Source organism: Dunckerocampus dactyliophorus, chromosome 13 (genome assembly GCF_027744805.1).
Source record: "Dunckerocampus dactyliophorus isolate RoL2022-P2 chromosome 13, RoL_Ddac_1.1, whole genome shotgun sequence".
Classification (NCBI taxonomy): Eukaryota; Metazoa; Chordata; class Actinopteri; order Syngnathiformes; family Syngnathidae; genus Dunckerocampus; species Dunckerocampus dactyliophorus.
This window is the reverse complement of record NC_072831.1, coordinates 21787834-21813086: the sequence shown is the minus strand read 5'-3', so window position 1 is coordinate 21813086 and position 25253 is coordinate 21787834. Positions and strand designations below refer to the sequence as shown.

The window sequence follows — 25253 nt, the reverse complement described above, 5'->3', positions numbered from 1 at the left end:
ATCAGCAGTGGCACTTGATGGAAATGCCATAACTCTAATATTGTGATTGGCATATTCATCTACATGAGGAGCAAAATATTGTGTAAATATTATGACGTGTTCTTTGCAGGGGTGTATAATTCCGCAAAAAGGATGGATTTGATTTCTAACAATATATTTACAACAATATATTTGTTATTGTGGTTTGCGTGTGCCTAAACAAGGGGGAAACAACTCAGTATGATGCAGTTCATGTCAACGCCGCAAAATTACACATTAAATACAACAACTAATATGGACAATCTTATCATAATAAATCTGCTTTTATTGGATCTCATTGAACCTAGCTTACCAAAGCGGGGCACGCGTTCCCCCAGGGGTATGTCAATTGTCATTGGGGGTACGTGAATAAACATGTAAAACAATTAGCGCCGGACGCTCACAATTACGAGCGCACCTGAACGCCTCATACCACAGAGCGCACCGTCATAGCAGAAAGAAGGAAGAAGACACGGCATCAAGTTCTTCATTGCTCTGTGTGGGTTGTATGAATAAGTAAGTAAGTTTGATCATTATGTTGTGTATTAAGGGTGTTTAATCTTGAGGGTTTAGTTTATATTGGTGTTCCAATCCCCGCACCGTGAAAACCTGTCAATGTGCTCGTCAGGATGAGAGTGGAGATTCCTCTGAAAATGAGGTTTGCGCGAATGTATTTTTGTACTTTGTATCCTGCTTTATCATCTTTGTTCAACTTTCCCTTTCAATTTGGTATCAAATTAATATGCAGATTTAAATCGTAGCGATTGCAAGTGGACAGAAGTGTAGCTCAAGTTCAACCCATTCAAAAGGGAAGGATCCCAACATCAGGCTGAAATAAAAAATATGTAGGACCAATACGTCGATACTTTATTCAAGTCCAAGAGAAATGCACATCTTATCTATTTATCAGTGCTCATCTTCTATGTCGCTTATCCTGACTATGTATGTTGGAGCCTATCCCAGCTGACTTGGGGCGAGAGGCGGGGTACACCCTGGACTGGTCGCAGGGCACATGTAGACAAACAACCATTCACACTCGCATTCACACCTATGGACAATTTAGAGTCTAACATGCATGTTTTTGGAATGTGGGAGGAAACCGGAGTACCCGAAAAAAAACACGAACATGCAAATGTAACGGATGCCAACCTGTGAGGCTGTGCGAGTGTACGTTGGTAAAACCTCACTCCCTATGCCTTAAGAGTTGCGCTGAACACGCGACCGACAGTACGGGCTTTTAGTCGTGTGATCAGCGCCCTCGCCACCCATTACGAAGGTCTTGTGTTCGAGCCCCGGTGCGGGCAGGTGCGAAACAGAGCGGGTTACACAAATGCCACACAGAGATGCCCAGCTGAGATTCGAACCCAGATCTTCCCGGCCAACATGCCAACCACTAGGCCACCGTGCCGCCTTCTCATGTAAAACTTATATTAAAAATCTGACCGTGCAAAATAAAAAAATTTGAGCCAGAATTACGTACTATAAAATGAATTAACCAATGAATCATGTTTAATATTTCAAGTTAATGAAATGTAAAAAATGGTTTATGTTTTTTACGTGTGCAGCAGTAGGGGGTGCATGGCCTCAAGTCAAATGTCTGAAGGGGTACGCGACTGTAAAAAGGGAACTACTGTCGTAGCGCAGGCAAGTGTACCTAATGTTATGGCTATAAATGCATGACGTGTACTGACATGTCCATTGGCAAGCGGTATGGGTTCCATGAGGTCCACTCCCTCGGCATAGACCTGGATGAGGGAGACGATGTCCCGAGCCTTGACCGCTTCGCAGAGCGTGTGCAGCCGCGACGCCGAGTCGGGATATTTCTTCCTGGCAAAGCGCTTCTCAGTGTACTTAGCCATGATGAAGTCCTTCCTCGCCTGCCTGGTGGAGGGTGCACAGTGTCCGCTCATCAACTGTGTCATTCACACATGTAACGACGGCGGCCACGATTGGTGGGGATGAGTGCGCTTACATGTCACTGGAGGGGTTGGGTTTCACCGCGTTTTCGGCGCTTAAACAGGCCTCCATGATTTCATTGAAGCCTGCATTCCCCACATTCTTGGCCAGCTGTGGAGCACAGAGCAGTTACGATCCAACACTCGGATCAAGAGTGCAGCAGACATCCTAAACAGCATTTCTTACATATTGGAAAATAAAGAAAATGCAAGCTATTGAACCAAGATAACTACAGTTTATCACCAACTGTACTTGTTTTAATCCACAACAGTGACTATAGCTCAGGGGTTTTCAAAGTGTGGCACATTTTTGTGAGGTTTCTGCTCACCCAAGATTACTCTCTCACCATAGGAACTAAAACACATGAATTTTAAACATTGGAGGTCATTTATTTATTTTTTTTCAAGCTGCTACGCCTCCCCCGAAGCCTCCCACTTTGAAAACCACTGATATAAGCCATGGAGAGCAGCCGCAAGTGGAATGACTGACTTCAGAAGTGTCCTACCAAGAGCTCTGAGGTGCTGAGTACATCCAGAGTGAGCGACTGGATCCTGGAGTAGTGGACTCCCAGCTCCCTGTGGATACCGGAGCATTCGATACAAGTGAGGATGCCCAAGTTTGTGGACAACCATGTCGGATCTGGGGAAAAAAAAAGGAAAAGAAAATTGCAAGGAAGTCCAAATCCGAAATGTCCTTTACAATAAGTTGCAACAACTGTGATGTGTCCTTGTGGAGGTTTTAACAGCTGCCTGAAGGCTTTTTTACGCTCTTAAGGAGGAAACTGACCGAGCTAAACCGTGCCTGCTTGGAATACGCTCTTTCATATCGTGGATTTACACCTCAGCTGAAGGACGTGAGGGGTTTGAAAGTAGTGAAGCTCAGCAGATGCTTTCAATAAAGCGCAGTCATTTTTGGCAGGGGCAGCACAGTGGAGGAGTGGTTAGTGCTGCAGTCACTTGGCAACACGGGTACTCTGACTTCGTCATATGGACGTCAGGTGATAGGAGACTATATTCTGGAATACTTACTGGGCGCACCGCAATCGCAGCACACGTCGTTTCCTGTCATCCTCTTCACCTCAGCCAGGATGGCCTTGGTCAGCTCCTGCACAATGTTGTTCTCACCGACGTGCTGGTCGCCTTTGAAGGCCTGGTTTAGTGCCTCCTCTTTGCTGTTCTGCAGCACAGAGATCCAGCTGCAGGGAGGCACAGCAGGATGTGAGGACGAGGACAAAGGAGGCGAGAATGAACAAAGGGAGAAATGAAAGTGGGGTAAAAAGTCTCTGGGTAGGAGGTAAAAATGAGGCAAAGCGTCATGTGTGTTAGGGAACAAGTGGCTAAAGCGTGTCCACAGGATGCACTTAGACATTAGACTAAGTCCGTTTTATTTTGCATATAATCCACAACAAACATTATCTCAAGGTGCTTAACACATGGAGCAGGTCCAAGACAACGCTTCCCATAGAGTCAAGAAAAAACATGAGCAAGCACTTTGGCGACAGAGGCAAGGAAAAGCTCCCTCTCAGGAAGGAACCTACAGAAGAATCAGACTCGGTGGAGAGAATGAAGATTCAAGATTGAAGAGTTTTATTGTCATATGCATAGTAAAACAGGCAGTTATACTATGCAATGAAATTCTTATTCTGTTCATTCTCCCAAGAAAATGACCCTTTGATGGAAAAGATGGAACATCAGCTTACATTTGGCAGTCCTGGTCGTCCTCAGCCTGAAAGTGGTACGTTCTGTCATCTAGAATATAAGAAAGAAATACAACAGAGAATTCTTCATTAGGTTGCTGTGGCAATATACATACATACATTTGGATATGGAAATCACAATTGTCAATAGTAATAGACGTCTATGCATTTACAAGGGTCACTTCATGTTACAGATGTTCAAACGGGAGGCACAGCAGTTTGAGAATAATAATAATAATAAAAAAGAAGTTATTTTTCAAACCCACAAAGCTAACTTCAGTTATGCCAGAGGCAAAATGAATTTTTTTTTGTTCCTACAGTGAGACAGTAAACAGAGTTTGGGATGAGCACAAATAACGGCCCCAAGTGTGTTGTATTCTCTGAGGGGCGGCTTGCCGGGGCGCACTTGGAAAACCCCTCGCTTAGAGTCTTGGTCATGAAAAGTCCCATGAAAACATTTAAATATGAAAATCCTCATTTGAATCACTGAACGCTGATTCCCACACGTGCGTATGTCCACATGCTGTTCAGTTTTACAAATGTATTATTTATTTACTGGCACGTTAATTTAAATGGGGTAGTTCGGCCTTTTTGACATGAAGTTGTATGACATCCCCATCAGCAGTGTAGTCCAGTAACAGCGACCTACCCCACATTTGGTCTCCTAAGTCCAGTTCTGGTCAGATTTCTGTGATGAAGAACGTAGTTCCGCTTAGTTGCTGGGGACAATTAAATAAAGAGTTTGGCTTCTCAAAACAACATGCATTCAAAAGATTACCGTAATACATTTGCATCACAAAAATGCCTTCTCAAAAAAAATCAAACCTCAAAAAACACTCTGCGTTATATATATTTTTACATTGTGATGAAAATGTATTCATCTTTTGAACGCATACTGTTTTGAGAAGCCAAACTCTTTAGTTAATTGTCCCCATTGTTCCGCATCTAAGCGGAACTACGTTCTTCATCACAGAAATCTGACCAGAACTGGACTTAGGAGACCAAGTGGGCGGTAAGTCGCTGTTAATGGACGACACTGTTGATGGGGATGTCATACAAGTTCATGTCAAAAAATCTCAACTATCACATGAAGTAGTGGTACTTTGACCCATGACCCACCCCTCCACAATTTTTAAGGAAAATAGTGGCGTCTTTTCAATCATGACCCTGTTAGTCAACACTGAAACAGCATTTAACATAACCTCCTTAGTGGAGGTAAGAAGGAAAACAACTCCATCCTGCTTTCTAACCAACAAGTGACCTTCTATTTGCTTTGACGACAGGAAGGAAAAGGGGGGGGTGACAGTGAGGACCTACGGGATATGAGGTCAAAGCTCTTCTTCTCCTCAGGATTGTGCTTCACCTGACAGGTGAGCAGGTTGAGTTTGGCTGGAGGCCTGTTTGCCTGTAGGAACGACAGAAAGCAAAGGAGAGGAGCCATTTAAAATGTGAGTATATGTGAGCATATGTGAGAATATCACTGCTACCCAAAAACGTAACACAATTCTTCTCCACAAGAGAGGAGAAATATGACCTTAGGGAAAAAAGTAACTTCAAACACTACAGTACATGCATGGACAACGCTAAAAACCTTTGGCATTTCAGTATGTGGAATCAAATTATGGAACGGATTGAGCAAGGAACTTAAACTGTGCACTAAAATGAGCGATTTTAAGAAAGAGTACAAGCAGTTGATGTTTATAAAGTACAAGAAAGAAGAGACCTGAGCCATGGTACAATACATACGATGCTAAGTCTAATCACGCTTACACTGACTACTAGCTCCTCATTTGTGCTGAGTACATTGTCTGTACTCACTCCTTATCAAACTACTCTACGTTTCTGTCAACTATTAACCCTTTTATCAGTTATTATGTATTCATCATTATGGTTAAGTATGCTATATAATTTCTTTACAGTAAGTATAAACCTCGACTGTCATTGCACCACATTGTTATACTGCTTTATCACTTTCCTGGCTATTTACAATTGGCAAAGAGTACATTTGGAATACAGGAGGTGAACAAATGTATTGCAACTGATGTGAAACGGATGAGGGGTAGGATTAAATAAGCTTTGCTTCTTCCTACTCCTTTTTGGACATGTGGAGCTCCAGTGTAACTTGTATGCATGTTCAAAACGAATTGAACGATTACGATTACCAATATGATCAAATAAGTCGGTTTTGGGTGTCCACAGGTTTTTGCCTGTAATTTTAAATGACAAGAAATGCATGATTCAAGCATGTCACTTTGTCACCAATGTTGTTAAATTTGGTTGTGCTTACAGTGCCGTGCGGGATGGTGAGGTATCCGTTCTTCGCCGTGCACTTTCTCTTCTGCCACACTTTACGCAACCTGTGTGCCATCAAACTGGACATTATTATCTTTGTAAAGGCAGAACTCTTCCCTTGGATCCATTGGATCCCATGAGCCACATGAGCCAAACAATTAATAACAGTCTTTTTTATTTATTTATTTTAAACCCACCCGTCACTTCTCTTGTAAAGGTACCCGCTGCGCTCCGTGCCGTGCTCTTTGTTGCCTTGCGGCTGATGTAGGCTGTAGGTGGTGCTCTGACGCACCTGTGAATCCTGGGAAAATACACATATACATGGAGCTCGGTATTAACGCTCAGGAGTCCACAACGATGTAAATCAGTTATGATGAATAATATTCAATAATAGGATTTTCTCTTTGTGTTGTATTATTATTACAATAACTATTTCGATACATGTAACTTTGTTGTCTGCTAAATATGTACATGAGTTTTTGAATTATACGTATTATATGTGTATTTTAAGTTATGAGAAGAGTTCATTACATGCTAGACATTTTTATAGTAAAAAAAAAAAAAAGTCTACACTTTCTCGACTCAGATTTTAAGTTTTGGGGTGATTTAAGACCCAATGTGTGAATACACTATGTCAAAATGGAAAACGTCACACGTGAGGTTTGTAAAATGGAACCAACCAAGGCAGGCGTGGTAAATTGCTCATAAAGGTGAAATATAAAGGTTAACACAAAACTCCAAAACTGTTCAATGCAACCCTGGACTTCAAAGGGTTAAAGACCTTGCGGGTCAGCCGGAGGGATGAATAGCTGGATGAGTATGTTGAAATGAAGGCTTCTCCCGTGTTTCTGTCAATACTACAAGTGCACACGCAGTAATGGAGCACAATAAGGTCTTACTTCAGTCTGGAAGCAAATCTCTCAGGGCCAGTGAGGCCACTACTTCAATGCTTTATTGGTATTCTGTCGCCACCTGGCCAACAGGACCATGTTTAAAAAGAACAGAACTGAATCTTTTCTTTATAAAAATCCACGCAACAACAACAAAACAAACGCTGCAGAGGCACACGAGTCCTGGAATCACGCACCTGCCATGACTGAGATAAAAGCACAATAAAAACAGAAAACTACATACGTGTTTTTTGTAGATTTACTTACTCTTCTAGACTTGTTTCACAAAATGTGGAGGCAGTAAAAGAGAAGAGAAAACTTCATGTGAGATACATTTGTACTCTTAAGGGGACCAGGCAGCCTGGTTTGCAAAGATACGTGCACAGCGGAACCTCTAAAGCTGATCATGGTGGTACCATTCAGAATTCAATCTAAAGTCTCAGTTCCAAATGATCCAACTACATCACGCTCTCAGATCTCAGACTTCGGATCAGCAAATGCTTAAAGATTGACCAGCAGATTTTGCTTTTTTCTTTGGCTTTTTGCTACACTTATCCCACACCGACTATTTTCATTATTTTCTTCAAGAGGTTCCACTGTGGGTAATCTCACTAATCTGTTTTACCATGACCAGAAATGACTACTCTACTCAGCATTTCTTTGACAAGATGCAACAGATTCATTGCATAGCAACAGTTTTATCAGAACTGCACATTTCTTCATTTTAAAAAAATCAATTGTTGTATTTGTTGACTGCCCCACTAGTGAAAGTAGAAATGTGCCAGCCTTTTTCCAGACACTTTCTTCCAGTTCAGCCTGTCACATTAATAATAAAATACTAGACCACTTGTCAGGCAAACCTATTATTTTACACACATTTATGCGTGTGTGTGTGTGTGTTACCTCCTTCTGCTCCACTTGTAGGGCCGTCTTAAGAACATCCCGTAACTGTGTCAGCTGTTTCCGCTCCTCATCCTGCGCCTGCTTTATCTGCAGAGAAACAACATTCAAGGAGAGAGCGAGGGAATAAGGTGGACGTAAATGAATGCGGTGTCAGGTAAAAGTCAATCATCCTCACTGTGTGTAGATCTGTGGCCAGTTTTTCTATGGAAGGCTTCAGATTGTCCACAGCTTTAAGACCATCCTGAAAGAAACTGAACAAGACGCCCTTGACCTGACATTGCTGTAAAGCAGGGGTGCTCACACTTTTTCAGCCTGCGAGCTACTTTTCAAATGACCAAGTCCTAAAGATCTACCTCCTGCTATAAGTATAGACAATATACATATTAACTATATTTATTTTTAAAATACGAGTACGTATTTATGTACTGTACGTTATACAAAATGATCTACCTCTTTCTATAAAACATATAACATGGATAACATGTAACCGCTAAACTTTGAAATACTATTGTAAATATTAATAATTAGTATTTCACATTTTCAAAGTTTACAGGTAATCAAAGTGGTTGATATCATAATTATATTCAACATGGCAATAAAGATCATTACACGTAATTCCTCAATAGTTGTGTACGTAACCTGAGTACTGGTGATATGGCAGTCAAAATAGCTACGTAACGATCATTAGACACACAGAAAACACTGATTTCTGTAGTGGAGTTCATGACATTCATACTTTTTTTTTTTTTTACATAACTAGCCATCACAAGTGAACGGATATTTTTTTTTTAACAGATAAAAGCCACTTACCGCTGAGTTAGTTTATCCGTAATCAGAATAATAAAGATGAAAGGTGCATCTCCGTGTGTAGCTTGAAACGCCGCGGGGGAGCAACAGCAAATCAGGAGGGGAGCTTATTGCCAGCTGACTGATGCCACACGACATCTACAAAGTGACGTTTATGCGATCGACCCAAACTACCTTAGTGATCTACCGGTAGCTCGCGATCGACGTGATGGCCACCCCTGTTCTAAAGACGTTTTTCATACTCTTGCGTTGACTACACAAAAATGACTACTGATTTTATTACCATGGCTAGTTTGCAATTAGAATGCAGTATGTCTTACTTGCACTGTGCGTGGAAGTACTTAATGAGGTTCTGCAGCAGGTCCACTCCTTTCTTGATTTTGATCTCGTTGACTTTGAGGAGATACTGCGAACATTGTCAAGAGGGGACCCAGTTAGACGTCGAGAGACAGGTTCAGCCAGAGGCAAAGGCGTGTTTTTCATCTAAATACGTCTTCAACCCTTTCATCTTGTTCTCTTGAAAGTAAAAAAATGTCCATGAAAGTAAAGTTCATGACAGTAAAATCAAACAGGCTTAGACTATACATCATATCATTAAAACATGGTAGGTATGAGCCTGTATTCCAAAAACTACATTGAAATGCTCTAAGAATGACAGCTACAAGCTGTAGATCGTAAAACTGTTATGTTTCTAAACATCTACAGTATTCTTTCTCGGTCATTTTTGTAGCGCCTCTAAAATTAAATGGCCCTGAAGTTGTCCAATTCCAAATTTAACCAAAACTAGATGAGGCAATTTCAGTACAAACTACGTGTGAATGCTGAAATGCTGAATCGGAACTGAAATGTAGAATGAATTCATTGGCATATATTATAGAAATGCGCTGAAATCGATTCACCAATTGAGGAGCAACAGCAGTTTGGGAGAGAACCGCTCTGCGACCTGAGCCGTGCCACCTGGCAGAGAGTAAGAGAATGTTACGTGAAGTGTTCAATGTAAAATGAATTCCCAGTAATGAGGGCAACATTGAAATTGTCCATTCATTTTCCAATGGGAAAAATGTCACAGAAAAAGCTGAATTATGGAAAATGTGGGAAATTTTTATAAAAGTTCCTACATGTCTTGGATGAGCGGATTAAAAACGAACACATTTGAGGAAATGTTGAAATGTATAAATAAGTTCAATGATTACAGCAGGACTGAGGATCGAACCAGCAGCAATCAGGTTGGGAAACAACCAGCAGAATGTTAAGAGTAACGGAAAATACACAATTCATTGACAATTCATTTTCAACGGGAGAAGTTGTCACAGAAAATATGAAATGACACTAAATGCGGGAATTTTTTTGAAAAGTCCTGAGCGATAGCCAACGTGTCCTGAATGAGCTCAATATTTTTGACGTTGCACCAGTTGAGAAATGTTGAACAAATGAGGCGGAATAAGAAGACGTAGAAGAATAAATGGGTGAAAAACGCTTCTCAGCATTCACACAATTACTAAATATATTACTCTAAAGTGAGTTTGAGTTTGATCGCAGTCATGCATGATATCTTGCAAGATGTCGAGCATATCACTTAAGACTGTATGAGCCCTCAGTTCAGTGAACATTAAAAGGATTAACTCTGCATTGTAATCCATATAAGGAATTGAAAATGACAGTTTGACCCCAATGAGTATTTCCATGTTGAACAATTGTTTTAAACGGATCGTGTGTCGTGTTTGGTGCCTTTGTGCATCATCATTGTTCAGCGGTAAGAAATTAGGAATCAAACCTGACAACCAATCCCAATCAAACTAACCTCACACATCTGCAGCTGAAAGAATCTCCTTTCCTTCTCCATCTCCTCTGCAATTTCCGCCCCGCTAATCTCCGTCCTGATCATTCCGTGCTGTCTGGCGTGCTCCTTCTTCTCCTTCTCTATCTTGGTGCTGGTGCAAAAAAAGCAGCACTTTGGTGAATATACAGTATGCCCCCACACTTAGCCGGTGAACACAACGACACCATTAACAGTGGTCGGTTGTAAAATCATCCTTGATATAAGTTCAGCAGCCGGATTTCCTAAAAGCCAGTTTCCCACTGTGTTGTTACAAAACAAGTATATTGGGTTCTAAAGCTCGAAAGCGAACAAACTCGGGAGTGCAAATATTTTGACAGTGGATCTTACCACTTTCCACAGGTGATTTTACACAAAGACAACAATGGCATGACGCATACACCTGCAGGCAATGGAAAAAACAGTACTAGCTAGGAAAGGGCATTTGACTCCATTTACTTCATCAAGAAATTGCTTGCTCAACATTTTATTTAGGGATGGTCCGATCGATCAGCCACCGATCAATATCGGCCGATTTCCATGAAAAATCATGTGATCGGCATATGCCGATAAATGTTTTTTAACGCCCATCACCTGTGGCTCGTATTATTGCAGCTGTGTAGTGTTTTGGCTAGTGTGCTCCTCCCACTTTCCTTCACACTGCGCAGGCGTGCCAAAACAAAAGTTACGTCTGCCGTGTGGAACTTACCTGACAGCACATGGCACGAAAATCTCCCGGGGGATAGCACGTTAAAATGCTTTAAATTAATACGGCATTTGAAGGACAAACTCTTGACGGAGCATGTTGGGTTTTCGAGGCTCACAGTGTGATCATCTGTCAAACAGCAGCTAATGCAGCCAAAATGGTGGACAACACTCGCCAGCATGTGCGTGACAGTCAGAAGGCTAAGCAAATAACCCGAAAAATAAGTGAATTCATCGGACGAGATGAGCGGCTGGTTGCAGCTAAGTAGTGCACTCCAGTTTGCCTCAACTGTTCAGAGACACCTCGTGTAATCCACACACACACAAAAATCGGATGCCCATCCCTAGACTATAGCACACAATGGAGGGGAGGAACCATTCCATGCAACATGTGCTACTATTTTGCTTGGAGTACTGACAAAATATAGTTAAAAATCTCAGAAATATGGCAACAATGTGTCGGCTCAGTGGACATTGCACCAGCAAGATGAACTTCCCCAACTAGTAGGTAGGAAGTAAGGACAGTATTGTACGTAAACGCTTGTATGGGTTTAAAACAAAAGACGAATTTTACATGATGATGCGGCAAACAGCGTAAAGTGACTTTACATAAACAGCCTGTAGACCGTCATTTTTATGCTGAGCTTGCAGTTTCCTGGGTGTGAACGTGCCAAAATGTGTCCTGACCTCTGTCAAGCACATGCTTCTTCGGCTGTCATGGCAGCCACTTGCAGAGAGAGACAGACACATGTTCGCCATACTCTTTCGCCAACAGCCAAGACGACGGTAACTATTAACTGAGGGAGAATCTGCTCACTGCGAGTGCTGTCAGTTCAGGAAGCCTTCAATCCAAGTAGGTTTTTTTTCTGCATACATTATGCATTCTAATGTAGTGCAACTGGTCATGAAACCTTCCTGAACAAACGGCATTCAAAGTGAGACGATGAGTCAACTTGGCAACAGTATGTGCATTGGCCCTTTTAGTAGAAAACTGGACCCAACTGATGGTGGACTGATGCCATGCAGGACTTGGCTGGAGGCTTAAATCGGCACCAAGGCTGCACTGTCTAATCAAAAGGGTCCGGTGAGAGGTTGTATTACCCTTTCAGTAAAGAATGTCCTTTGCAGCTTGTAAGATATATATACAAAAACCAATAAAAAATCATGGTTTTTTTTTACATGCACAATCACAATGATGCAGGCTTCTCAGTGCGGAGCAGGTGACATGGTGACAAGAGGTGATGTACATTATTGGGGGGGGTGTGAGAGGAAATCACAATTAGAAGGGAAGAGTGGTTAGTCAAGACACTAACTACACATTTTCAAAGTGAACATTTTAAAGTGGAGGTCTTACACTTTTGTTTCGTAGTCCTTCCAGGCTTTGTCAAAAGGTTTCTTCAGATCCTGTGTAAAAAAAAAAAAAATTAAAAAAAGAAAAAGTAGAAGAAGAAATTAATGTAATGTGATACTTAAAACTGTGGCATTGCTGTATTTTATTTTTGACAAAAATCAACTCTTAACTATCTGTAATTATTGTGGGGACATTTATTTACCTTAACAAGGAAAGAGGACGAGTCATCAATTGGACGTAGGTGACTGGCATTTTCAAAATTCTCGTAACTTTGTAACAGACATTTATTTTTAACTTTAATAGTGATTTGGAGAGCTCTCGTTAACCACACGGTCATTTTTTACCACGTAAATTGCACAACACAGCAGCAACAGTACCAATGTTGTAATAGCGATTAGGAGCAAACTGCTCAGCCAGCATTAATACCTCTGATGAGTAAACAACAGTACAGAAAGAGTAACACGCATGCGTTTGATACCAACAGCTGAGTAGCACGGTCAGAATTTTAAAGCGCATGTTGAGGGAGAGGCTCCAGCATACCCTCAACCCTACAAGTAGTGAGGACAAGGATGGATGGATAAATGGATGTTGAGGGAGACAAAGCCTCTTGAAATGCAGATACTGCCAACTTTTGGAGTTAATAAAAAGTACATCCGTAGGTTGCCTACAGCCACAGCTGGTAATGCCAATGTTTTGAAGACGCCAGCTTTTATTTGCTTTTGTAGACCACACACCCAGCTACTCGAGGAGGCTTAATTGAATAGTGTTGTGAAATCATGGTAATCGTCATTATTTAAATTTTTTAGTTAAATTTTATGCTTTCGGAATGTTCTGAACTCCTTTTTTTCATGCTAGTGTTGTATTGAGTGTGGATGTAGCTCAACTCCCCATAGATGACATCATGTTGTTCTTGTGAAGACAACGAACTAGGCCTGTCACAATAATCAATAAATCAATTAATCTATGCATCTGTTTCAAAACTTCGGCGTTGGTTATATATCGGAATGAACGGAGTGAGTGAACCCTCCTGTCCGTCATTCAGTCTCTTTGTGCCAAGACGACTACAAGAATGCAAGCATCCACTGAGAGAACTGCAACACGCTGAGAGCTTCCTTAGTGAATAATGAGCAAAGTTTCTTCACTATGGGAATGAAAAGAATCAGCCTCCTCAAAGATGCAGCCCGTAGCTTCCCCAGCAGGGTAGCGGTAGGTCAGGCGCTGATTGTTTTTGTGGATTTTTAGTTCCTTGGGTCACGCCTACGACAAGCAACACTGATTTCTCATTGTCAAGGGTGAGCGTTACAAAAAACACAGCGTCCCTTGCTGCTGTGCTGCTAATTAAAGATGGACGAGGACCAACAGAGGTAAACAGTGAGTGTCACAGAGCCTCACAGGAAACAGATGGCAGTACATGTTACTAAACATTTGTATTTCTAATTTAACATCAAAGGCGTACCAAAATCATGACTCTGGAAGAAGGATTTACCCGTTGAAAACTGAATTTACAAGAGTTGGACGGCCACCTTGAAGCAGTAGTGCCATTGTTTGAGCCCCGCAGATTCCACTGTTGACTTCCGTTTACGCTGCTGCTGAGTGACAAGCTCAACCTGTCAACCCCCAGGATCGGGTCTGGTCCACTGAGTCCAAGAGCACTCAGTCACCCACCCCGACCATTCAAGGGTCAAAAGAAGATGATCAACAACGCAGAGAGAAATGCTGCCTGGAAAGCAAAGACCATGCACAGGAAGGCGCTAACACAAACTGCTGATGTGGTTCAAAGCCTGAAAGATGGTAGATGGAAGGAAAGAGCCAGAGAGCTCAGGAAAAATCATAACAATAGCTAAAAATACCAGACAGGGGCATGGCCAGTCAGGCAGGGAAGGGCAGAGCAGAATAGGCCAACAACACAGCAGCAGCTTTTAGCACCCTTGCTCCCATTCTGGTTGAGAGTAAGGACAGAAGGGGAAACGCCATGCCATACCCTTGGGAAGGGGCCTGCATTCGCAGACCTACCACCATCTACTACCAATAACTCCTCTTGCACATTCTTTAGGCACTTGCCCACTTTTGTGCTGAATGCGCAGCAAGGTCAGCAGTACCTAAGACGAGGTTGTTGTGGTAAGGTGGGAGTGGGTCTGCATACAGGTCCAAATGACTCAAAATACTGTCCAAGAAAGATGTTCAGCCAAGCGTATACCTCGGCCAGTGCCCACCATGAGACTCTATGTCAGGCTCTTCTTCTATTAGGGTTTACAAGACTAATTAGCTGTTTCCAGAGCACGTTTTTTTAAACTGAAAACAGATATAAAGTGCCGTCTTGTTTACGTCAATGGGGATTTGGAGCCTGAACATGGGTCTCACAGTGCAGGTTTTTGAAATGGTACAATAAAAACGGAAGTGAGTGACTTTGATAAGTAACAAAACATAACCATTGGTGGAGGTCGTTATTTTCGTCTTCAATGTTTGTTGGCTGTAACGGGCCTTGGATTGTGGGGCTAACTCCAGTTCAGTTGCCATCTGGCTCGTGATTATATTCAAAAACAGCCGTGTGGCCCATTTTCCCACGGAAGGGGGTCATGCTCTATTTCAGAATGCTATAGTACATGTTTGAATATTCGCTCAATGAACCGTGGCTTCCCAGTGATCACAGAATGCTCTTGGCACTCGACAGCTATTTAGGCTGTATGGGGAGTCATTTCCAGTGGATAGTAAATATATACTGCTATACAAGCCATACATGGACTACTTTAAAATACATCCAAGTTTCATTTCTATAGTACTGTGACTGCCCTATGAGAAGTTATACTGTCATAAAAATGGGTACTGAAATGTGAGACTTAGTGAGATGTAGTATATTGTATGCAGATTGTGTAAAAGGGGATCTGCTCTTATCTAAAATCTCAAACAGTAAGCAGGAGTGGGTGGTTCGGGTGTTCACGAGCCACTGAACCACAATGGGGTGAGGCTCAGCTTGGACTCCTGTGGCTCCATCCGAAAGCTTTAACGCCTAGAGAGCCCCTCTCATCCCTGACTTGTTCAAACACAGTGCATTCTACTGCAACCATCCAACCGCCAGCTGGCTGTTGTGAACCGAGAGGGTCGCAGCAGGTATGACATCATGCTGGTGTCCACTTAAAAAAATCCCCCAGTTAGCAGAAGCAACTTTAATACTCAGCACTTTCCATTTTCCATTTGACTCGGAGTGCATTATGTCTGTTTTAGGAGGGACACCACAAGGTCCTCCAGGAACCCACCCAGGTCATTTTGGTGGAGCTGAAATAAGAGAAACCCAAACAAAGTCCAGATGGTCTCAGGTGTTAAAAAAAAGGCAGTGGATGAAGTGGAGTAACAGGATGAAAGGTTACTCCAATAGCCGGTAGCAGCCTCCTGTATTGATAAAAAAATCTGCCATAAATTCTCAGATTAATCGATTGTGGAGACATGAACCAGGTATCGCAAGAAAAGCAATCGGCAATCAGTTGACAGAGTGTCTTTTAAACAACGTGAGAGCCTGGGCTGCCAGCGAAAGGACTGTCAAATATACGTTTAAAAACAATCAAGGCAGCCAAAAAAGTGGTGGTTTGTTGTCAGGACTGCTGTCAGGCCTTTTATTTATCCCCAATTATAGCAAATAGTAGCTTATCAAGGTTGTCAGCCATGTTTTTACTTCTGAGGTTGGACATAAAAGAATGATTATTTCTGACATCCCACTGGTTTTGTGTCAAGCAGAATTTTTCAATCAAATTGTGCAGCATTTCCTCACAAGATTGCGCTTTCTAGCTACAATACCTTGAATAAAACCGTGAATGACATTTATTGTACCCAAGTGCTAGACTCCTCTTCTGTTTCAAAGACATCTCCCCACTTCGTCCATGACATTCATGTCGAGTCGTTACTTCAACGTTTTTTTTCTTCCTGAAGCCTCAAGGGCTTGTCAAGCACGCCTGGGCAGGATCGTGCTTCCCCATCTGCTGACAGGTCAGTCCCGTGGGAAAGCGTAAAAGCAAAGTGGTGCAAAAAAAGGGGAAGATGGAGGTGAAAACAGAGAGGAGACTGCTGCATAGAACAGGTCTTGCGACCGGACGCCAAAGCTACGACCACTCTCTGGGGTTTTGCTTGCATCACAATCGTGGTGATATTTCTATGTGTTGTGAGGTATAAAAGGTTCACCAGCTCATTAGCCTCATGGTATCGATATAATGACAACCATCTGAGGGGCTAATGAGCTGCAAGTGGCCAGGGTGAGCAAAAGCGCAAGGTGGACGGGGGTTGGAATTTCGTAAATGAGAGGGAGGGCAGTGGTAGAGAGAGTCAAGAAAACAAAGACAGGAAGCAGACGCTTGGAGAAAACACTCAAGTTGGGACACAAAAGAAGAGAATAGACAAACAGTTCTCGACAAACCATGTGGCTGAGGTTCATAAGGACACGTATCCATAGCAACCAGCCTCATTAGAGCTGGCCTAATCTCATCATTCCTCAATTGCGTCTGCAGCCAATCACATGCCTCCAGAGTAAAAGGTCAGTGGGCCAGGGAGGAAGTAACAAGTGTTTGTCTGGTCAAGGGTATGTTTACTTGACAATGATTCAAGTAAAAAAAAAAACGGGAACAGTTTTCCTTTCTGTTTTTGAAAGTTTCACATACAGAAAGCCACGTTCCCTGTTCATACACATGCAAAAATGAAAATGCTATAATATAAAGAAGCACTGCTGGTCTTCCCAGGTCCTATCCGAAACTCTTATGAGAAAAAGCTCTTTTATCTGTGAATATATACGAGTTTAAAATTCAACATATGAAATTAGTGCCACCCCGCTGGATGCAAGAGTCATGCAGGTAAAAGCACACTTTGCTGGATAAGCATAATAAGCACACACTGCAACAACAATGCTGTGTGCCACTAATGTTGTTTTTCGGTTGTGACATACTTGTGTATGCCTGCAGAAAACGGCGTGTTTTCACTTCCGTTTTCATTGTGCGATTTCAAAAACCTGCACCGTGAGACCCAATTTCGGGCTCCAGATCCCTATTGACGTAAACAAGAAGGCAGTTTGTAGCTGCTTACAGTTAAAAACTGTGCTCCGGAAACAGCCCATTTGTCTTGGTCAACTGTTTGTAGAATGTCGAACGTAGCCTTTGACCATCTGACACAACTACGGGTACCTCCTGTGTTTCCACCTTCAGTCATGGCTAAAATTGATTTGAGTAAAGCACCCAAATTCCTCAAGCGCTCCCTGAATGCTAGACAGCCTGACAGTAGCTAACCCCTAACCCTAACCTTGACAGTAGTCAGGAAGCAGACTAACACCTACTGATAACTTGGAGTCGACACACCGTGCTCCCCGGGTCTCAAAAGCAAGGCCTTACAGACTCGGATTGTAAAGTGACACCAGACCACACAGCTTTACTGACTTACCCCTTTGACTCCTTTCAGGTCTCCTTTCAGCAGGCTGTCCAATGGGAAGGTGATGATGTTGTTCATGTTTTGGAACTGGAGAACCGAAAGAGACAGATTAACAAAGTAGTGGATGATCAGGGTTTTTTTTTTTGGTGTTTCAGTCAATCACTGCAAATAATAAACAAAATGTTGCAGCTTGGATCTCATTATGAAGTATCATTTGATGCAGAGACTAAATAATATAAGTTTTATTGGCACAAATTCATGTTCAGGAAAAAAGCTCTACTGCAAGTTAGCGAGTTGCATTCAAAGATAGCTTCAGGTTGCACAGTTGGAAAAGCTTCAGCATCCTGGTTCGACGGCATCTCACATTTCCTTAATATAAGGTATCATGGATACAAAATCTCAGTGGAAGTTGAAACAATGTGCATGATGGAGTCAAGTTTGTCTATAATAGCTTTGGACGGGATACAAAAGGTGCTTTTAGTGGAGGAGGATCAGACTTGATTACATCAAACTGAAATTAGATGTCGCAGTGGCTTGTTGGCCGCCTTAGTGGAAAACTGGAGCTTCCTGCTTAGACAATGTGTGTGTCGTTGAACTCCAGGGGATTGAGACAATTAGAGACAAGATGGAAATCCTCACCCTAGAGGGGTTTTTTTTTTTTTTTTTTTACACCTCCTCCTCCTCCAAGCACATACTCACCAGGTTTTTGAAGAGCGCTGTGAGCTCCTTGGTGAAGACAGAGAACTTGAGAAAAGCCGAACCCAAATCCGGATCGTCTCTGTACACGCAGTTTTCTCCAAACTTCTCCAGTGCCTGTGTGTACTGCTCCTCATTCTCCACATGAGCTAGTAAACACAAACACACACGCACGCATACAGGTGAGCTTTGACAGCTTCTCAAAATGGCGATGTGGAGGGGCTGCAACTATCTATTTTCTTTGTCGATTAATCAGAAGCTTGTTGTTTCGATTAATCGAGTAATTGGTTGGGCCCTAGACCAGGGGTGCCCATTACCTCGATCGCGAGCTACTGGTCGGTCGCATAAAAGCCACTTTGTAGATGTCATTTGACATCAGTCAGCTGACATGAAGCTAGACACTTCCGTCTATTGAACTATTATTTCAGTAAATACAGTTTTTAACATTATCAGAGCCCTCTGGACATGAAATAACACCCCTATAGTCACCTTTATACTTATATTGTCCAATATAGTAGACATAATCAGATCAAATAAGCCATGTAAGAAACAAATAACACGGATGCTCGTGTGTGTTGCAATAAATGTTTATCGGACAAATTTAAGAGTCGCCAATTAACCTGACATGCATGGTTTTGGAATGTGGGAGGAAACCGGAGTACCCGGAGAAAACCCACGCACGCACGGGGAGAAAATGCAAACTCCACACAGGATCCACACAGAAATGCCCACGGGAGGATCGAACCCAGGTCTTCCCAACCTCTGTTGACTGTTACTGTGTGGCCAACATGCTAACCACTAGACCACCGTGCGGCTCACTCTAATTGTTGTGATGATTATTATGTCATTATTATTGTGCCCCATGTGAGATCATTCAAATCTGCAAAAACAGCCTGTTGTTCCGGCAATCAAGTCTGATGTTTGTGTGCCTCACCAAACATTACAGGCCATTTACGACACCTAGTGACCAGTGTAGAATACTACATACTGTATCATCCCAGCGTCTTTCAATGAGTCTCCTGAATGCCGTATTATTTATAATTATTATTATTATTATTATTATTACTATTATTATTATTATTATTATTATTATTATTATTGCTCCTCTCTCTTCATGATCGCCTGTTTGGGGTACTAAACGTGCACTAAAACCCACCAAAATTCAGGACCAGCGAGGTCCAGGACTCGCAGCTCCAAAACTCACTTGGAAACAGGCCATATTCACTTTTGCTAGATTTGCCTTGGTAACTTGCCAGTTTGATGGACTGACTTGAAATCTGGAGGAGAATGTCTATCGTGACGGAATGAACAAAAACATCAGCATAGCCCAGGTTCTAAAATGCAAAGGAAACCGGCTATTTGGGTTGGAACTGGCCGCAGATCAGAGCTTGTATTCTGACAAACTCACCCTACAGACTTTGAGCACATCTGAACCATGGATGCTAGACGATGGCAGAGGATAGTTTGCAAACAGATTCGGGCTGTGTATCGAATACCAAAATAGGATAATCGATTAGTCAATTAATTGTATCAGCGCTAAAATTGTGTGGCAGTAGTTTTGTTTGGACAGACCTAATAAAATGTAAAGAAACAAAGAAACACCCAGTAGTGGCTAACAGCTAATGTAATAAGGGCAGTATGGTGCTAGGGAAGGAGCTCAGGGGGGTTGTTGCTATGACGACCTTCACTGAAAAAATATGACGTGTGTTGGCCACCGGGAGGTTAGTTACTTCAAGGAAACAGACAGAGGGGAGGGGCACGTAAAAATATGAAGGTGAGCATTAAAACACACCTGGGGCCACGTCGTGACTCTCCCTCTAACACACACACACACACACACACACACACACACACACTGTAGATGAAGTGCAGTCAGACACGGTGTTCAGCCATGTGTCAGCTTTATAGATGGAGCTGGATAACATCATGTCTGCGGCTCCTTCGCAGATATGCATGGTCTTATTAGCTGAAAGCCTGTGACTCACTAAGCGCAACACACCAGACAAATCCAATTTAAAAAGGCAAGGCCGAGTCAAGTCAAGGCTTTCACAAGATACTTTACCGTATGCGCAGTGTACAAAAGGATCTATTTTCATTTTTTATTGTATATTTGATATAGCGCATTGATTCTATTGAGTAATTTGTACAAATTCACTTGTGTTATAATGTGAGTGTGTCTGACTTTCTGTTCCTGTTGCTGCACTTTGTTAAGGGGAACAAAAGCTCTAGCCCCTAATTTGGCACGAATACTGACTCTCAGCAATTGCTGCCAATTGGCAAGTGAGGTCTCAAAAACACAGGAATAACAATAATGTCTGAACAACTCTGTTTTGTTTGAGTTATGAATTTGTATGCAGCATTCACGCAGCAATGACATTTTGACGATATCCAACTTGAATGAGCACTGCACACACACACACACACACACAGGTGCACTCAAAATGATTCAATGGCCATTGTAAATTAAACTGATTTCCAAAATACTGTACTTTAAAATTGATTGCCATTTTTAAAAAAGTGAGCAGTTGTAATATTAGATGTGTTTAGCTATTCAAATTGTTTTTGTTCTGTTGATACTGTAAATGTGCACAATTTTAAAATAAATGTAATTCACAATGAGGATTGAATCATTTTTAGTGCTGTATTCACCTGCAGTAAAATAGCCACACACCTGCAGCAGTCATTTACCTACAGCCAACGGGGCGTCGGCCTGCTTTTGGGTTTCTCAGTAGCACACGGGAGCTCTCAACTTGACAATTCAACACCAGCAAACGGCAAAGCTCTGCCCCGGGCTAGCGAAGACGTGTAACTGTTGCAACATGGCCAAAAGACATCCCGTGTGCATCCTTGCTGAAGAGCAGAGTAATGCTGCAACTTAGGAGGCGCGTGAACACACTGCGGCAACTACTTCTGCAGTTCTTTATCAACATGGCAAGACAAACGTGTGACAAATGCCGCTTCGACTTAAACAGTGTGGGCTGCAGTTACTTGCAAAGCTTATTTACCTGCAAAAATCTCAGTTTGTGAGCTTATGTTTTTATGCGCATTTTTCCATTTAACAAGTCAACATTCAGTCAGATATCCATTTGTTGTCAACTGTGTAGTTACTGTGTAGTTACAAGTCCTTTTTTAGTATGAGAAACAACAATAAAACTGATGAATTTTTAAGAACATTAAGCACCCACAAATGGATAAAATCAATACTGTACTTACTTTGTGTATTTTCCTGAAGTCCATGCATTTTTTCCCCTTCATTTTTCTATGCATTAGAACATCTGAAAATCTCATTATGATGCCAGCAAGGGTGTTTGTGTGAGTGCTTGTGCAGCAGCAACCCCAGAAGACATGTCCAGTCCATAAGCTATGATGCAAAATGGCCCAAAGTGCTGCATTATTCAACAGCTGGGTCCTCTTGCCTAGCTAGAGGTGCAGTATTGACTTCTCCAGTTTTTGTTTTTCAGCTAGTTCAGGGTGAATCGGTGTGAGCAGTGTACAGTAAGGCTGAGGATGATGATGATGATGCTGCTGCTGGTTTATTTATCATCCGCTAACAAGCTGACAGGCTGACAGGTCCCTACAGCAAATGTTCTTCTTCACAACGCTACCCAGGTCTTCCTCTCTTGCTTCAGTCATTCAAGTTGGTTCGAGCCTGCACGTCCCCCCCTTGTCCCCATGCAAACCAACTCATTATCTTCTCCATTCTGTCTTCTGCTCATCCTCTTCCTCGCCACCCTCACTCACATACTGTACATCCTCACGAGTAGGTCGTGCCAAGTCAAACTGGGGGTGTGAATTCTCCAAGGGTTGAGGCAGTCCATCCATCCATCCGTCCATCTTCTATACCGCTTCTCCTGGGTTGAAGCAGTCACTGGTGAAAAAGCCCTGGGCTCATGAGTCACGCATTTTCCCAGCACATGACGAAACTTTCACTCTTTAAACACACAGAGGGGAAAAAGAAGCTTCCTCATGTGTCAGCATCCACCGTCGTGACATGACTAAGTGTAAAAACAAGTTAACCAATCAGTCTACACGAATGACAAACGTGCAATGCTACTTTGAAGCGTCCTTAATTGTACACAAGTGTAAAAAAAAAAAAAAAAAAAAAAAAAAAGTTAACTCCTACAAAACCAAGGTCAGAGACAGTCCATTCTGGTTGACTTGTTCGGATTTTTGAAGAAAACAGTCATTCAAGTGTAACCATAAGCTGACCACTGACCAACGTAAAAAGAATAAAGCGCCCGGTTTAGACCAGTGAAAAAAGTCATGTGAAAGTTAATAGTGTCAAGAGTATAAAAGTCAACACAAAAAGTCAAACAAAAACGTACATGCGCTGGCGTTTAAAGTGACGGCAGTTAAAACTCTTTTTGTGCCACTTTAGAGGTGAAACTTTTGGTACAGTTCCACATTAGAGGTGTGGCAGCACTTTGTAACTAATGCTACACATTTAAGCAGATTCCAGCTCCTTATGTCACGCTCCGTGCTTCTGCCGGCGCGTCAGTTTGTTTAGTTTCCCTTTTATGCTTTCGTTCCGGTTTTCATGCCTTTATTTTGTAGTTCTCCCTGCTTTTGTTCCGCTCGGTTCTCAGTCACCTTTACTTCTGTAATCACTCGCACCTGCTGCTAATTTGTGGTTCTGATTAATTAGTTCAGCCGCTGGCGTCCTTCTGTTGTCTGAGGATTGAATGTGTTAGTTTGGTGTCCTGTTTGCGGTGCGTCGGTTGCCTTTTTTAATTTTGTTCCGCGTACATCCTACTTCTACTCTGCTGCGCTGCGCTTTTTACCTGCGCTGTGTTCCGTCTCTGCATCCTGAGGTCATCGCCAACAATACACCATGCCACACCGTGACACCTTAACCATTGATCGGGTATAGTATATGTTTATATGATGTGCAGGTATAACTGCTGTTGTACTATGCACATGACAATAAAACTCTCTTGAATCTTGAATTATTCTAAAAAAAACAACAAAAAAAGCTGGCTTTCCACATTCCATGACAAACACTTGAGAATTGCCTTAGAAAACTACGTTCACCACCTGAATAGATCGTTAGAGTGACTTCAGGAAAGTTAAGCTTTGTTTATTTTGCCATAAATGTGTGTTGTTTTTTTACAGTGAAGCACGGCTTAAAGGTGTTATCCCTAGTTGGAAAGAAAAAGGGGGCGTGGCGTTAATGGCTCGTGTACAGGCACATGTCCGTAGTGTGCGCGCACGTACACATACATGCAATCTCAGAGAAGCTTGCGTCGCCTTTTCCTGCGTGTGAGTGTTACGTGGGGTGTGACTTGCATGATCGGAGCAGAAAGAAGGCGAGATAGGCAACATCCAACCATGACAGCACCTTTAAGGTTCAATGGGTTACATCAATGCACATCTAATGCAAAATATGCAATGGACCATAAACTGCAGTATCTTCTAGAGCTGCAACAGCATGAATCGTTCTTCATAAACGGCCCCATGCATATTTATCTTTGTCTTGGCTGATTAAGGAGGCCAAAAGGAAAACACCACACTGTATTTCATGGAGTCGACCTGTTTGTATTCTAAACATATGAGGCTCTGGGTAGATTACCGTCATAGGTTTTCTGATAACAAATGTTAATGTGAGACTGTCTTGATTCAACTTTAAAAGTGTTTTTACTGTCAACACTATCAGGGATGTTGTCACAGCTTACGGTCCTGTTTGCAATGAAAGCAACACCTCATAAATGTGGCGACCGCTGAACTACTTACGCAGATTTAAAGAAATGCATTTGAAGGGAAAACCAGCAAATTGTTAATGTTCACGCAGACACCCACAGAGACCCAACTTCAGCAATGCGTGTTAATGAGTGACGGGAGGTGAAAGCAGGCGTGTGTCCGCGCCTCAGTGGCCCTCCCAGCTGTTCCTTTGAGAGTTTGGATCAGACAGCTGTCGCTAGGCCACACAACAGAGCTCACTGTTCAGAGAAAGACGTGCTCAGCACATTGTTCGCATGTCCCTCACCCTCGCTGCCTCCCTTTCTCACACTCAGCGGGGGCCTCTGTCGGGCCAAAACAAAAGATGCTGGAAACACACATGCACACAGACACTGTGCATCTTTCCGGTGCATGCACTGGAACCTGTTCGTGGTCTGACTGCAGAAGAAGCTCCCCTGTAAGAGGGGAGAAATAGACACCAACTCCCGGACTGAGCAGACTGACAACACTGACAGGCTCCGTGCTGATGGACTTAAAACTCCTTTGACCTTTGAGTGATGTCCCAATGCAACAAAATAATAAGCTGCAAGCTGCAGCCAAATATCAATGCTGCTTTCCTCCACTAGTAGAATTAATGATCTTATCGATTACTCTCTCTTTCAAGCTAGCCAGAAGAGTTTTGCCACAGCAGAGGTCTTCATGGATGTAGCATGGATGTGATTAATCAACAATTAATTCCCACAATTAACGGAAAATCAATTAGTTAATGGACAATTATTTCTATCCCTAAATCAGAGACACTTGGGTGCAGATCTCAGCCAAGGCCAAACAAACCTAAACATGTTCATTGTTAAATTTAAAACATTGCAAAAAGACGTTGGGCTTTTCCACTCCAGTCCTGTAGGTGGCACTAATTAAATTAAAATAGGGACAACTACAACACACAGCAAAGTTTTTTCACCGCACCTCCATCTGCTGCATTCGATGTGTCAGTGCCCCCGCATATCCCCAATGCAAGTCGAGAAAGTAATTCCTCAATCTGCGCCT

General features: G+C 42.4%; 1 protein-coding gene and 1 long non-coding RNA gene across 5 annotated transcripts in view; one reads left to right on the top strand and one right to left on the bottom strand.

Annotated features, from left to right (window-relative positions):
* Positions 1 to 25253, bottom strand: part of asap2a (ArfGAP with SH3 domain, ankyrin repeat and PH domain 2a) — a 55372-nt gene that overhangs the window by 11533 nt on the left and 18586 nt on the right. Inside the window, exons 3-19 of one of the 4 annotated variants that reach the window (XM_054795953.1) lie at positions 18534 to 18679; positions 17847 to 17921; positions 12438 to 12487; positions 12185 to 12211; positions 10364 to 10493; positions 8883 to 8968; positions 7931 to 8006; positions 7756 to 7842; positions 7120 to 7128; positions 6160 to 6263; positions 5958 to 6027; positions 4988 to 5075; positions 3674 to 3722; positions 3003 to 3169; positions 2480 to 2613; positions 1991 to 2085; positions 1710 to 1899 (exon numbers count right to left, since the gene is read on the bottom strand). In XM_054795953.1, coding sequence (XP_054651928.1) covers positions 1710 to 1899; positions 1991 to 2085; positions 2480 to 2613; positions 3003 to 3169; positions 3674 to 3722; positions 4988 to 5075; positions 5958 to 6027; positions 6160 to 6263; positions 7120 to 7128; positions 7756 to 7842; positions 7931 to 8006; positions 8883 to 8968; positions 10364 to 10493; positions 12185 to 12211; positions 12438 to 12487; positions 17847 to 17921; positions 18534 to 18679 — 1583 coding nt within the window. The remainder of the gene's footprint in view (positions 1 to 1709; positions 1900 to 1990; positions 2086 to 2479; positions 2614 to 3002; positions 3170 to 3673; positions 3723 to 4987; positions 5076 to 5957; positions 6028 to 6159; positions 6264 to 7119; positions 7129 to 7755; positions 7843 to 7930; positions 8007 to 8882; positions 8969 to 10363; positions 10494 to 12184; positions 12212 to 12437; positions 12488 to 17846; positions 17922 to 18533; positions 18680 to 25253) is intronic. The other 3 variants (XM_054795954.1, XM_054795955.1, XM_054795956.1) reach the window with 3 other exon arrangements.
* LOC129192199 (uncharacterized) lies at positions 353 to 18448 on the top strand. Its single transcript, XR_008573379.1, has 4 exons — positions 353 to 534; positions 4954 to 5118; positions 7777 to 7909; positions 17865 to 18448. It is a non-coding gene; the product is annotated as an uncharacterized LOC129192199 (long non-coding RNA).